Source organism: Micromys minutus (assembly GCF_963924665.1).
Source record: "Micromys minutus genome assembly, chromosome: 29".
NCBI classification, from domain to species: Eukaryota; Metazoa; Chordata; class Mammalia; order Rodentia; family Muridae; genus Micromys; species Micromys minutus.
The window spans coordinates 33,638,211-33,653,041 of record NC_137964.1 but is presented as its reverse complement, the minus strand read 5'-3'; the positions used below and the strand labels follow the sequence as shown (position 1 = coordinate 33,653,041).

The 14,831-nt window shown below is 50.9% G+C and overlaps 1 protein-coding gene across 5 annotated transcripts in view; it reads right to left on the bottom strand.

Annotated features, from left to right (window-relative positions):
- Positions 1-14,831, bottom strand: part of ACACB (acetyl-CoA carboxylase beta) — a 94,269-nt gene that overhangs the window by 55,964 nt on the left and 23,474 nt on the right. For all 5 annotated transcript variants that reach the window (XM_080940511.1, XM_080940515.1, XM_080940512.1 and 2 more), the window contains exons 3-4: positions 4,249-4,381; positions 1,269-1,407 (exon numbers count right to left, since the gene is read on the bottom strand). In XM_080940511.1, the coding sequence (XP_080796637.1) occupies positions 1,269-1,407; positions 4,249-4,381 (272 nt within the window). The remainder of the gene's footprint in view (positions 1-1,268; positions 1,408-4,248; positions 4,382-14,831) is intronic.

The window sequence follows — 14,831 nt, the reverse complement described above, 5'->3', positions numbered from 1 at the left end:
CACTTTGTATCCAGACTAGCCAGGAACGTGGGGTCCCCCTGCCTTGGCCTGATCATAAAGGTGGACAGATTAAAAACCCATCCACCATAAAGAGCAAAGAGTGACGAGGAGGGATAGTCCCCAAGCAGTGTTTGCACCAAAGATTCACACCCAATCCAAGGGCAAAGGTTGGTACATCAGACTGGGATTCCCCAAGATCCAGAAAAGCCGGCCCTGGGACCCCCAGACAGGAAGAAAGCCAGGCAAGGTGACGCCTTCCTGAGGCGCTTCCTTCCCGAGTCAGTCAAGTCCTGAGCATCAGGCACTGGGGAGGCTCTAGGAAACAGTCGACAGCCACCTGTCTTCTCTGCTCTTTTATGGCAGAGAAGAAGCTAAGCCAGGTTCTCCCTGAGAAACCCTGCAGGCTGCAGAGAGGAAGGAGGGGGAGGGGAGGCTCAGAGAACGCTTTGCGCAGCAGTACAGTGGTAACTGGGAGACAAAGTAAGGGTGGTCCAGAACCCAAGAGAGCAAAGTGTACGAATCGGAACCGGAAGCCAACAGGACCAAACCTTGTGGGGAATGTCATTGTGGTTTGACTGGAGACCCCGCGGTAGAGCGCCCCCTGCTGGCTATGGGCTGCTATGCCAGCGATGAACCTACATTTCTGTGCCTCTACTGCTGTATCCGTTAAATGGGACCAAGTAACAAGCTGGCAGTGTCTGCAGAGCTGAGCCTGTGTTCCTGAGGGATGGGGACAGAGCGGAGGCTGCTGGCACCAGGAAGAGCATCGTGGGCTCTGGGGATCCCACGCCCTGCTTTACAGGTCACTTTGGACACTGAGCAGAGGAGGGTCCACAAAAGCATTAAAAAGCAAATTGCTGACCGTGACGCTTACAGCATGTTCCATTTCAACCGGAGTGAGGGGAAGTAAACAATAGAGATTAACAAATGAAACAGCACTGTGACTGCAGGAAAGACAGCTAAAGAAACAGTTGTGGGGACGGAGGGGGCATCGTGGGGATGAGAGAGAAGTGGGTAAGGAGAACGAACAGAAATTAATTCTCTCTGAAGACGGCATAATGACACCTGCTATGCTGTGTGGTGATTAAATTAAAAACTGGGTGATACGCACACACAAACACACACAGGCACGCACGTATGTACACACGCAAAGGAGCACGTAAACGAGAGCCAGTGAGAGAGGGCCTACAGCTCGGGGGGGCCGTTGGACCTGCCTGGGCAGGGTGGAGGAGGTGAGGGCCGAGAGGGGACAGCGGTAGTTCAGGTACCTGCGTTGGCCTTAAGGTCCTCGGGCGTCACCATGACCACGAACCGGATGGCGCGCTCATTGCGGAACATCTCGTAGGCCCAGCGGCGGATGGAGCGCATGCACTTGACCGCGGCGATGCCGTTGTTGGCAATGAGCACCTGGGGGACACCGGGAAAGTCAAGTCACACAGCCATCGAGTGTCAGAGCCGGGGTTCAAATGCTGATTTCTCCAAACCCCGTACTTCCAAGTGCCCTTCGGCGTCTTCTGCATTGCCAACGCTCTGATTTGGTTTTTGTAAAAAGGATCATCAGGCACTTGGGAGGCAGAGGCAGAGGGATCTCTGTGAGTTCGAGGCCAGCCTGGTCTACTGAGCAAATTCCAGCATATATATATATACACATATGTATGTATGTGTATATATATGTATATATACACACAACACGCATGCACACACATACATATATGTATATATGTGTGTTGCCAATGGCTGCTGCGAGGACAGGTAAGAAGACTGTCCTTCCTGCATAATGTTCAGTCCCAAGTGGTCACTCTGGGGAGCCTGCACTTAGGAACAACAGTAAATGGACTCAGTAGTGTCTGTGTGTGTGTCTGTGTGTTTGTGTATGTGTTTATGTGTGTGTTTGTGTATGTGTGTATGTGTGTGTGTATATGTGTGTATGTGTATGTGTGTGTATGTGTGTTTGTGTGTGTGTTTGTGTATGTGTTTATGTGTGTGTTTGTGTATGTGTGTATGTGTGTGTGTATATGTGTGTATGTGTGTATATGTGTGTGTATGTGTGTTTGTGTGTGTGTTTGTGTATGTGTGTGTTTGTGTATGTGTGTGTTTGTGTATGTGTGTATGTGTGTGTATGTGTGTGTGTATGTGTATGTGTGTGTGATAATAATTAGGGAAGAGGTCATGAATTTGGAGAAGGACACAGATGAATTGGAGGCAGAGAGGAAGACAGATATAGCTCTGTGTAGAATGCTCTCACACAAAATACCTTTATCAATAACTATACATTTTTGTTTGTTTGGGTTTCTTAGAGACAGGTTTTCTCTGTGTAGCCTGTCCTGGAATTCTATCTCTCAGGTCTGGAGAGATGGCTCAGTGGTTAGGAGTCCTGGCTGCTCTTTCAGTTCCCAGGTTCAGTTCTCCGCACCTACACAGCAGATCTTTTATAAGCACTGTAACCCCAGGTCCAGAGGAGCTAACACCGTCTTCTGGCCTCTGAGCAAACTGCACATATACAAACACGCTGGCAAGACACTAATATTATAAAATACATAAATCTTTTGATCTGGGTATAATCCTAGCACTGGGAAGGCAGAGGCAGGCAGACCTCTGAGTTTGAGGCCAGCCTGGTCTACACAGAGAGTTCCGAGACAGCCAGGGCTACACGGGAACCAGGCTACCCAGTCTCGAAAAAAGAAAAAAGAAAGAGAATCCAGGCACAGTCTAGAAACTGAAGAAAAATTTCAAGATCAAGGGTAACCTTGGTACATAATGAAACCTTGTCTCAATTTAAATAATAGCAACCCTCCAAAGGTAATTAGGCCTCTGGTCTCAAGCTCTGACTCACAGAGCCGAGCTGGTCCTATGTTCGCTCGGCCACGCTGCTGAGGGCCAGCCTCCTTGGAAGTGTGGAATGCAACTGCCTTCGTTTAACAGATGCGGAAACTCAGGCCTGTGACCGCAGGTCTTAGCCAAGACTCCTGGCTCAGGTACATGTCCCTGCTAAGCCTTTAGGGAGCACCACGGGGGGAGCACCACTGGGGGAGCACCACTGGGGAGGAATGAAAACAGCCTAGTTGGCTTTCTCAGCACTAAAGCAAGGCTTGGTCTAGAGGAACGGGCTGAAGGTAGCAAGGGAGGACACACTCTTGGAGCTCCATTGGGGAGGAGCCAGCTCTGCACTCTCATCCCCAGGAGCTTTCTCATGAGACTCCAGCACTGAGGGCAAGCCTGTGAGAGCCCTGAGCAGAGGCTAGCCATGACATTCTGACGATGAAACACCAGCCACAGTGGAGCTAGCTACAAAACAGTCTCCTAATGAGCCCAAAATACAGGGTGTAGAAGTAAGGGGTGGAGAGGGTGCTCAGCGTGTAGCGTGCCCACTGCCCAGCACACACAGACCCTGGGTTCAGTGGCTGTCATGGCACACGCTTGGTGGGTGGAGGTGGGATTATCAGAAGGGCAAGTTCATCCTTGGGGTTTGAGGCCAACCTGGAATACACAAAACTCTGTCTCGGGGGGGGGGGGGAAGCAGGGGCTAGGGGGGATGGCTCAGTGGTTAGAGCACTGGCTGCTCTTCCAGAGGTCCTGAGTTCAATTCCCAGCAACCACATGATGGCTCACAACCATCTGTAATGGGATCTGATGCCCTCTTCTGGTGTGTCTGAAGATAGCAACAGTGTACTTACATAAAATAAATAAATAAATCTTTAAAAAAAATAAAAGCAACGTCTAGTTTTTACCCAGGAGACTCTAAATCTGAGTGTTTGGTGTAAGATGGAGGAGCCATCAGCCAGGTTCAAATCCCTCGAGGAATCTCTCCTCCCTGTAAAGTGATGAACTTTGGCCCCAGTTATTAAGCTCTGTCTGGGTCACCGCTTGTCACGAACACCGCAGGAATGGCCGTATGCTGGGGCCTTGCTCACTGCAGCTGTCCCCACGGACACTGGTCTCACGGGTCTCCTCTCCTCTGGCCACCCTAACCTCTGAGGGTGGTGTTGGCAGCTTCACTGCTCTCCGACCATCAGCCCAGGAAGCGGTTCCACTCCCCACAGCACCAGCAGCCTCTTGTCACCCAGAGGCTCAGTCTTCCTTTCTGAGGAATGGGCTAACGCTCCCATGCCGGGGGGGGGGGGGGGGGAGTGCTGCTCCCAAAGGCAAGCACTCATTCCCCAAACAGGTGTCCCAAAATGACACCTCCTTCTGAACGGCAAAGAAAAAGCCTGAAGCTGGGCCTCCAGCAAGAAAAGGACCCGTCCGTACCTTCTCTATCACCCTGTTGCCTCCAAAGCGGGTGACAAACTCGGCTGGGGAAGCTACAGTGAAATCTCTGTGCAGGTCCAGTTTCTTGTGTTCACGGCCTCTCTTCACCAGATGGAGTCCAGACATGCTGGGCCTGCGGAGGAAAGATGGCAGCCGTGAGGGAAGAAGCCTGGGGCCTCCAGGACAGAGCTGGAGCCTGGCGCTGTAAGGGTAAGTGCAGTGGCCAGAGTGTACACACCCTGAACATTTACACACACCCTACACATACCCTGAACACACACACATACCCTGTGAGCACACACATACTCACACACATACCCTTTGAACACACACATACTCACACACATACACATATTCACACACACCCTACACATACCCTGAACACACACACATACCCTGTGAGCACACACATACTCACACACATACATGTATTCACAATACCCTACACATATCCTGCACACACATATATACACACTCACACACACCCTGTGAGCACACACGTACATACACACACACCCTGTGTGCACACACATACATACACACACACACACACCCACACACCCTGTGTGCACACACATACATACACACACATACACACACACACATACACATACTCACACACTCACACACACACAAGAAATCTGGATGCACAAGGAGACTGGAGCCCAGACTGCGCTCCCCCAGGAGGCCTGTGCTGCCGTCCCTGCCCTGAGGTAACTCAGCCCTGACTTGGGAACTTAAGCAGGGACAGGCATTCTGTGGTCATGAAGGGGACTCACACACTTTGTTTTATTAAAAGCTGAAAACGACTTTTAAAGAACGCACGTGGTACAGAAGTTGTCCTTGTGACTTGGCTTTTCCTCCTGTATACCCCAACACCCCTCCTTCCCAACGGGGCCTGGAAGTGTGGCTCCCTCTTTCCGGGGCATTCACTTGTTTTGCTGGAGCACACCACCAGCAGCTGCTCGTAAGACATTGGGTATAAGGGCAGCGTGCAGTGATGCTGTCCTCGACCCCCTGCCCCGAGCCCTGACCGTCTGCTGGCCTCTTGGCTGTGTGTATGCTGTTCCTCTTCTTTGGTGTCCCTATGGAAATCTATGGGCATGGATAAGTGGAGGGTAAAGTTTTGGCCGCCCTGTATGTTTGGCAACTTTTTTTGTTGTTAAGTGGCTTTTTTTCCCTGCCCTGGGGCTCAGCCCAATTGTTTGATCCGTGCTGAGTTTCGGAAGCCTGTGTTGTTGTCCTGGCAGAGCCCGTAAGGGTTTTTATCTGGTTAGTTAGTTTTAATCTTTGATCCTTGTTGGCGGCCTCATTTTCCTCTATCTGGAAGCTTGCAGGTTTATACACACACACACACACACACACACACACACACACACACACTGTTGCTGTCTTCAGACACACCAGAAGAGGGCATCAGATCCCATTACAGATGGTTGTGAGCCACCATGTGGTTGCTGGGAATTGAACTCAGGACCTCCGGAAGAGCAGTCGGTGTTCTTAACCACTGAGCCATCTCTCCAGCCCAAAGCTTGCGTTTTCTTCTGCCCGCTGTATCTGTTGGTGTCACGGTGCACACGGACATGTCCGTTTCTGTCAGTGGGGCTATGCGCCTGTCAGGCCCTCTCTGACTGTCGTCCTGCTTCTTTATGGTGCTGGGAATGAAACCCAAGCTGCAACCCCAAACTCACACTCCAACTCACCCCTCTTTCTCCCTACCATATGCTGGATGTTGAAGTTCAGAGGCTAACCCACTATATTGTATGTTTTGTTGCGGTTCTGAGGCTAGCCCACTTAGGCCACTCATTTTCTTCTTCCCCTTTTCTGCCTTCTGGGCAGGTCCCTCGGCTCCTCTCTCCTAACCACCCACGCAGCGCAGCTCTTCCCCCGGCCCTGACACTGCCAGTGTCCGGGTATGTGGACGCTCCCTTTTCGTTTTCATACAGCAAACCTGTTTACGTGTGTCCTTGTATGTGCAGGGGCGTGTCTGCACATGTATGAACATGCATGTGAAGACCAGAAGACAACCTGGGGTGCCATCCACCTCTCAGAGAGAGACAGGCTCTCACTGGCCTGGGGCTCTCCGATTAGGCTGCACTGCCTAGTGGCGACTTACGGACATCCTCCCGCCTCCACCTCGAAGCCCCGACATTTATCTTTTCTATGGGTTTGGGAGACTCAGATCCCCGACTTGAAATACTGACTGAGCCGTGTTCCCAACCCAACTGCTCCCTCACACGAGCATCCTGTCTTTGGACACACAGTGTCCTGCCGGCCCCGTGAGGAGAGTTCTAACCCCGCCTCACATGTCCCCTCCTGAAGGATGCCTGTGGTTTCCAAAGCCACAGCCACACTCCACTGTCCCTAGAAGCACTCAACTCCCCCCCCCCCCCCGAATAAGGGGAGAACAGCACACACCTCATTCAACACACACTTCCTTGAGATTAAGTGAGGCCGGATCAGCAACAGACGGGAAGTAGAAGGGCTCAGTGTGGCACGTGTCACACCCTCAGTGAGCAGCTACGCCGGGAGGGCCAGGGGCCAAGGGAATCAACAAGCCACTTGCTGAGCCTACTCCACAAAACCCTGATCGGAACAGGCTCTCCTGTCTGTCATCTTTCCTGACCCCTCCCACTCTCAGACACACAAACCCTTCACATCGTGAGATCTGAAGGGGAAAAAATCCATCTGGAGGCCCAGAACCTCTGTGGTATCCGCCCTGGTGTTAGGTTGGTAACAGAACCCCTGCACTGGTTAGGCCATGAGTCTAGCCGACCAGGCAGAACACATCCGTGACTGTAGGGAAGGTCTGGCTTCAGGCCACATCTCCAGGCCGTGAGCTATTTTGATTCTTTTGGACAATGCTTGAGGCCAACCCACGTTGGCTCCAAACTGGCAACCTTCCCCCAGCACTAGAGCTAACAGAAGGCGAACCTTTCTGGAGTGTTGTGTCTTTGGCCCAAAGCTAAGCCCTGACCTTACACAGGAGGACAGGGTGAGGGCCAAAATGTTCCACAGTGGCTTTGGAAATGGCTTCGAATAGCAATCAACAGCAGAGGTGCCAAACACCAGACTCAGTCAGCTGCTGGGCACAAGACTAGGCATGGCTGTTCTGGGAGGGGAAAAAATCAATGTTTTCAAGGGCACACAACAGCACGGCCCTTCTACTGCTACAGATCTGAGTAAAAGGCTGTCATCGCCTGCTCAGTAACGAGACAGAGGTGCAGAGAGGCCGCCGACCTCAAGTCGTGCAGCTGACAACTGTCTCACAATTATCTAACTATCTCACCTCAGATTTCAATACTGAGGTAGAAAAGATTGATTAGGATACTGCAACATCGTCTCTGGAAATGAGCGTGGGTGTGGGAGTGCTGGAACAGGGGGCTTCTGCTCCCCAGAAGGATGTCCCAGAGATGTTGCTCAACCCTGTCCAAATGCACAGGGTGGCCCCCGGCACCAGCAGAGCTGCAGCTGGGAAAGCCGAGAGACCTGGAGCTCCCTCCAAGCTTCGGGTCTAGAATCGGCTGCCGGTGTGTGACCTTGGGATGGCCCTCCAGCCGCTGTGCCTTCGCTCCATGAACTATTCAGAGAATCTAAAGGGAAAATGGTAGTGCACACCTGAAATCCTAGTGCCAGGGAGGCAGAGGAGGGAGGATCATGAGTTCAAGGCCAGTCTGAGCAGCACAGACTCAACAAAACAAATCCAGGATGAGTCAGCCGAGCCAACCACATGAGTCCGAGCCCTTCAACCCTCAGGGTAGGAGAGAAGTGACTCATGAGAGTTGTCAGAACCTCCACAGGTGTGCACGCACATGCACACACACACACACACACACACACACACACACACACGCACCAATAAATGTTTTAAATTAAGTAAACTTAAAATTAAGTCTCTAGGGAAGTGGGTGTGTCACTCAGCGATATGACCCTTGCCTATGGTGCAGCTGACCTCGGGTATCATTGTCCTAGGATCAAAGAAATAAGAATCTGAGAAATGGGGCTGGAGAGATGGCTCAGTGGTTAGAGCACTGGCTGCTCTTCCAGAGGTCCTGAGTTCAATTCCCAGCAACCACATGATGGCTCACAACCATCTGTAATGAGATCTGATGTCCTCTTCTGGTATGTCTGACGTCAGCAACCGTGTACTTATATATAATAAATTAATAAATCTTTATTAAGACCTGAAAGATGATGAACAGGGTGGACACAGAAGGACACTTGCCCCTTGAGAATGTCCCAGCTGCGCTCGCTGTCCAGGGCCCCAGACTTCTCCAACACTCAAACCCCTTACCCTCTCTTGTCTTCATCAGAGGAGAATGGGAACCACCACCCTGCCCACCAGAGGATCTGGCGCCCTCTGCTGGCCTACAATGATATACGCACATGCACACGGACGCCCAGCATATATACACACACACACATACACACCAGCCCAACCCTTGGGACTTTCTCAGGCTCTCCAACCTCAGGATGCCTTCTGGAATGATACCAGATCAAGGGTGAGCACAAACGGGGTCCCCTGAGACAAACTAAATCTGCTGTGCATGGCTTAAACAGATTTAAGTGTTTCAGGGAGGGGGATCCAAAGAATTCTATATTACGATACACAACAGATTACACAAACATCCCATTTCAGGGTCCCTTAATGGAACATGCCAGACCCCATTTTAATGCATAGCTACTGCCACAGGAAACAGCAGGAAGCACTGTGTTGTCACTGAAAGTATTTACTATTTGTCCTTTTGGGAAAACAGCACACTGACTCTGAGCTAGGCTGACATGGGGGCTTGGTCAACAGGAGGGGTGTTTGTGTGTGTGTGTGTGTGTCACAGGAATATACACCCATAATCCCAGGCTCAGCACTCAGAAAACAGAGGCAGGAGGAGCAGGAATTGAATGTACCCTTGGTGTAAGGGAGAGTTCAAGGCCAGCCTGGGCTACGTGACATCATGGCAGTGCACCTTTATTGCCAGCACTCAGGAGGCAGAGAAGCTGGTGGTTGCAGTATGTGACGTTGCCATTGACACCTACAAAGCACCCATCCATGCACCACAAGAGCACCCCACAGGTGGCAGCAGGCATGATGACAGTGGACAGCCGTCTAGCCAGCCTCCTTGTAAAGCACATTGGTGCCATCAGCCCTGACCACCCAGAGAGCCGGGACCTTGAGTTAGAGCCATGGGAGCTTCCCAGGGAACCCGGTCATAGATGTGAGCTGCAAACCTGTAACTATGAGCAGTCTTGAGCCCCTTAGACACGGGTTCGCTTGTTTGCCTATATATGCATTCCTCTGATAAAGTGTAGCTTACCAGTGAGTCATGGGAAGAGACCCACAATAACATTAATAGATATATGAAGAAATACATCTGTCTTATTATTGATGTATAGATAAATATAAATATTAAACATTGATTATGTATCATTCGATAAATTAATAAATATAATAATAAGGTATTCTCGTATGATTTCTGGTATCTCCACACTCCTGCTTTGGGGGTCACTGTTAAGAAAAATAAGGGTTACCTGGGCAGAAGTAGCAAGGTAACATAATGGCAACATGGTAGCCAGGAGCAGCAGTGGGTAACTAAGGAGCAGGCAGCATATACAGAGTGGATACACTGCACAAGAGGATGCTTTGTGTCCCAGGTGGGACCCTAACACAAGATTCCATCACCTCTCTTGGGGTGTTCCACAACCTAAAGTAAGAATCCTGTCTAGGTTTGTCACTGTTGTTCCTGTTTTGTTTTTTGTTTTTTTGTGTTTTTTTTTTTTTTTTTAACTCGGGGTTTCTCTGTGTAGCCCTGGCTATCCTGGAACTCACTATGTAGACCAGGCTCTCTTCAACATCTCAAAGATCTGCCTGCCTCTGCCTCCCAAGTGCTGGGATTAAAGGCGTGCTCCACCGTCACCTGGCAATGTCTAGAATTTTTAACTCAGTATTTTCAGATTGTGACCGATAAGAAGAAAAGCCACAGGAAAGGGAGGTTGCTGAACTGACCAGACATTTGCTACCCACCGGACTGGGAGTTCCTGGAAGATACAAGTCGTTCTTCCCAAACACAACTACGGCCCGTCTTGTTCTCAGAGGTGAGCGTTATCCACGGCACGTGTGTGTGATCGTTAAGGACCAGGTAAATCTACCGGGAGGAAGTAACACAGAAGGAGGCAGTGACTCGGCGGCAGGATGCTGCACGTTTATGACAAACAGGAGACACAGCTTGGATGCCGGCTACAGTGACTGCTTGCACATTTTAAGGTGCATCCATTAACATGAACAATTGGACCCAGAAAAAGCATGGTGCCTAGAGCAAGGCTTGGCAAGTCACAGCTAGTTGACGCTTCAGGTGTTACAGTCTGACCTCTGTCCCACTACTCAGGATTCCTTTTATCGAGAGATGCCAGAAACCAGTGAGCAAAGCTGTGTGCTAATAAAACTTTATGTGTGCACTCTGACCTTTGAACTTTTAGCATTCACACAGTTTTTCTCTTGATTGTTTTCAATTAGTTAAAAACATAAAAACCACTGCTCTCAGGCAAGATAAACGCAGATAAACTCATAATTTGCTGAACCAGCTTGGGTCGGGGGATGGGCTGGAGAGATGGTTTAGCAGTTAAGAGCACTGGCTCAGAACCTGATCCTGAGTTCAAGTCCCAGCAAGCACATAGTGACTCACAACCATCCGTGATGAGATCTGATGCCCTCTTCTGGCGTGCAGGTGTAGGTGCAGACAGAGCACTCATACATAAAATAAATCATCTTTTAAAAAGACTAGAAGTAGGTTATGATACAGGGATTATATCTTTACTCCTCTTCGTGTTTATCTTTAATTTCCAGAATTTGTTCATTTGTGGGTTTTTGGGGGGAGGGGAGGCTTTATGTGTATGGGTTTTCCTATAAGCCCAAGCTGGCCTCAAACTCAATCCTCCTGCCTGAGCACTGTGCACTGCACCCTAGGATAAAGGGCTGAATTCTCAGCAACAAATACAGCATCCCTTCGGTGAGTGTTTTAAAGTATAACAAAATGAAGTGGGGGAAGAAAAGAAACAGTGGGGTACATGAAACTAGAAGCTCTGCCCAATCAGTACGCTCAGAAAGTGAAGTTAAATACAAAGCCTGCTCAGGGTGCCTGGGTTTTCCCAACTTCAGACTCAAAAAGTGTTGCCTCCCACAGACGTTATTTTCTCAAGGCCAAAGGGACAAAGACGGAGGGGAGGGCGGTGCGATCCAGGGATCAATCTTGAGGCACTTGTGTGCTGGGTAGCGTTCTCCAAACACTGTCACTGGGTGCCCACCTAGGCCTCAAGTTTGAGAAGTGGGCTCCTTCCTAGAGCGGCCAAGCTAAGTTCGCGTTTCTTTGAGCGGAAGAAGGGGAAAGGCGGGGTACCAATGGGCAGACAATAGACCTGGACGGGGAGGGGTGCGTAAGTTTGCAAAAGCAGTTATTAAAATCACGGGCTTACTTACTTTCCTGTGAGCTCAGGGAAACAGACCTTGCATTTGGCAGGGCTCATGTTGCCCAGCCCACCGGCCAATCCCAGCTGAGCGAGGGATGCGCAGTTTGCACCCCCTAACCACGGGAAACGAGCAAGCCCGGTTCCTAAGGCACAGCGGGGTCGCCAGCTCGCCACCAGGGGCGGAGGCGTCCTCGGGGAAGGGCTCTGGCCGCAGCTTGTGACAGCTGTGAGTCGCGGGACAGCGAGCCTCTCCAGCCATCCCGAACTGTTCCCTACTCTTGGAAACCCAAGCCAAGACCCTCCTGGCCACGCCCTGCCAGAGCCACAGCCCCGCCCAGGCCACGCCTCCAGTTTGGCTTCCGGTCACGCCTCTCACCCGGCACCCCGACTCCTCCCATGCACTGAAAATCTGGCCACGCCCTACATGTCCCGCTGACGTCACGCTCCATGAATATCAGGCCACGCCCCTTGGGACTTGCCCCGCCCGGGAACCGCCTCCTCCGGGGCCGTCCCTGTGCCATTCTTCTGCCCCTGACCTTGAGTTTAAGGCTCAAGGAGGTCTCTCATCTCCCTCCCCAGCGCCCCCGAGAGGTGGCGGCTGCGGGTACCACAGCCCTCTGCAATGCAGTCCAAATGTTGGACACTCATGGTAGGGATCCGATGAAAATACTGAAAACTTTCCAGAAGAGGGCAGTCGCTCTCTTAAGGCCCTTTCAACAAGCACTTGAAAGATTTTTTTAAGTTACATCTAATTATTTATTTATGGGCCTTCCTCAACAATTTGTGGCGATCGGTTGTCGCCTTCCACTACATGGGTCCTGGGGACTGAACTCTGGTTATCAGGATTGGCGGCGAGCCCTTTAACCCTCGGAGCCATCTCGTTGCCCACCAGGACCCCCACTAAGCAGCAACAGAACGTGGAAAAGCCCGGGAGCCCCCTGTCTCATCCCCACAGCTCCCTAGCAGCACTGGTGAGGAAGGCGCGGGCCAGTGATGGACATTACTCGTAGGGACAGCAATAAGTGGGATCTGGAGAACTTCGTTCGAGCCAGGCAACGAGCCATTGGGGGTGTGGCTACGGCGGGGCTTAGTGGTAGGGTACCTGTGCCCTTAGTTCTACGCCCTCTAGGGGGCACTAAGCACCCTGCCTCCACGACTGGGACCCTTACCCTGGGTATACAAGAGTCCGAGGTTAGATGTGTTAGACACTTGAAGAAAAGTAAGAAAGGGTGAGCAAAATTCTCAATTTAGATTTTCTAGAAAGTTTTCCCATGGTTTTAACCTCACCTCCTCAAAAGAGGAGGAGGAAAAGGATGGAAGGAGGGAAGACAGAGGGAGGGGAAGGAAGAGAGAGAGAAGAGAGGAGAGAGACACAGAGAGACCCTCTTTGGGTTTGATATGTCTTTCTTTTTGGAAGTTTCAAGCCAGTACCCAGAAGTATCCACCCTCCCCCTGACCAATTTAAAGTAACCACATCAAACAGGAAATGAAGATACCCTAAACAGCCCTCCCTGACCAGCTCAGGATCCTGCAGAAGGGCCCTTCTCTGCAGCTTCCTGGCAGCGAGGGAGGTTCTTATCTCCAGACTCCCAGCACTCCCTCAACGTTCTTCGGATAAAACGTCCCTGCTAACAGCGTGAAAGGCACCTCCAAACTTTCACGCGGGAGTCTAGGATAGTAGTTCACACTGCCAGACCACGAGAGTAGCAGCAGCAAGTTTGGTATGGGTTTGCCTGAATTCTTTTTGGCAGGAGAAAGCAGGTCACCGTACACAGATTTGATCACAGATTGGTATGGTATATTGACAGCCCAGGCTGTCGGAATAGGTGGTAGAGGTGCTTTACCAGTGCCATCTTCTTCCTGAGCCCCGTAACTCTAGCCTAGAGTGAGGAGGCAAGCAGCGCATCCCAGCGGTCCCCAGACTGCACTCCTCCACGCCACGAAGGTCATCAGAAACACACGGGTTTGAGAAGTCACTGGGGACAAATTGTTTTGTTTGTTTTGTTTTCTGCAGCTGCCCAGGCAAAGCCTTGGATCTGGGCTATCCTCTTGCCTCAACCATCCTATAGGTTGGACTTCAGGTGGGCGCCACCACACCCTGGTAGATTTTCCTCTATCCATATTTAATGTCCATATTTAATATTAAGGAATAAAAGATGGGAAGGAAGGAGTACGACACATTGTCCCGACCTGCCTCATGCAAACAACATGAACCCCCACCTCTATGCCCCCCTTAGCTTTTTCTTTTTTTTTTCTGAGACAGAATCTTCTGTAGCTGAGGCTGGCCACGACCTCCTGACCTTCCTGCCTCAGCCTCCCCAAGTGCTGAGATTACAGACATGAGTTCCCAAACTTTTGAATGAAGTCGCTCAAATGGAGCTGTGGTCCTGACTAATTCTTAAGCCTTCCTCTTGGCCTATGAGCCTCGAAATTTATCTTTTGGGTGTTACAGAGGGAAGATCTTGGTCAGTGACTCGACAGGACAGCAAGACCTCTCAGCGAGTGGCTAGCGGTGGATGGGAAGCTGTGCATTGACAAGCATGGCCGCTCCTTACTCTCCAATGTGACCTGGACCGAATCTCCTCTCCGCACTTCTGATCCATAAAACCATTGTATGATTTGCTCTCACCAAAAGAAAGCGAAGGGGCATCGCTGCAGCTCACGAGAGTGTTTGCCGGCCACAGGCCCCAGCGCTGTGTACACTGCTCACCAAGACAAGTGCCTGTGATTCCCAGCTCTTGGGAGACGGAAGCAGGATGGTCAGGAGTTCAAGGTCAGCCTTGGCCAGCCTGAGTTCAGTCCTCAGGACTCTCAAGGTAGAAAGAAGCAGAACTGACTCCAAAATGTACCTCTGACCTCTGCACACACTCTGACACACATGTACACACACAAACTCAACACATACATAAACTGCACATACCATATGCACACACATGACCAGACATACACATGACCACACACACATGACCACACATACACACATGACCACACATACACATGACCACACACACACATGACCACACACACACATGACCACACACACATGACCACACACACACACATGACCACACACACACACATGACCACACACACACATGACCACACACACATGACCACACACACAT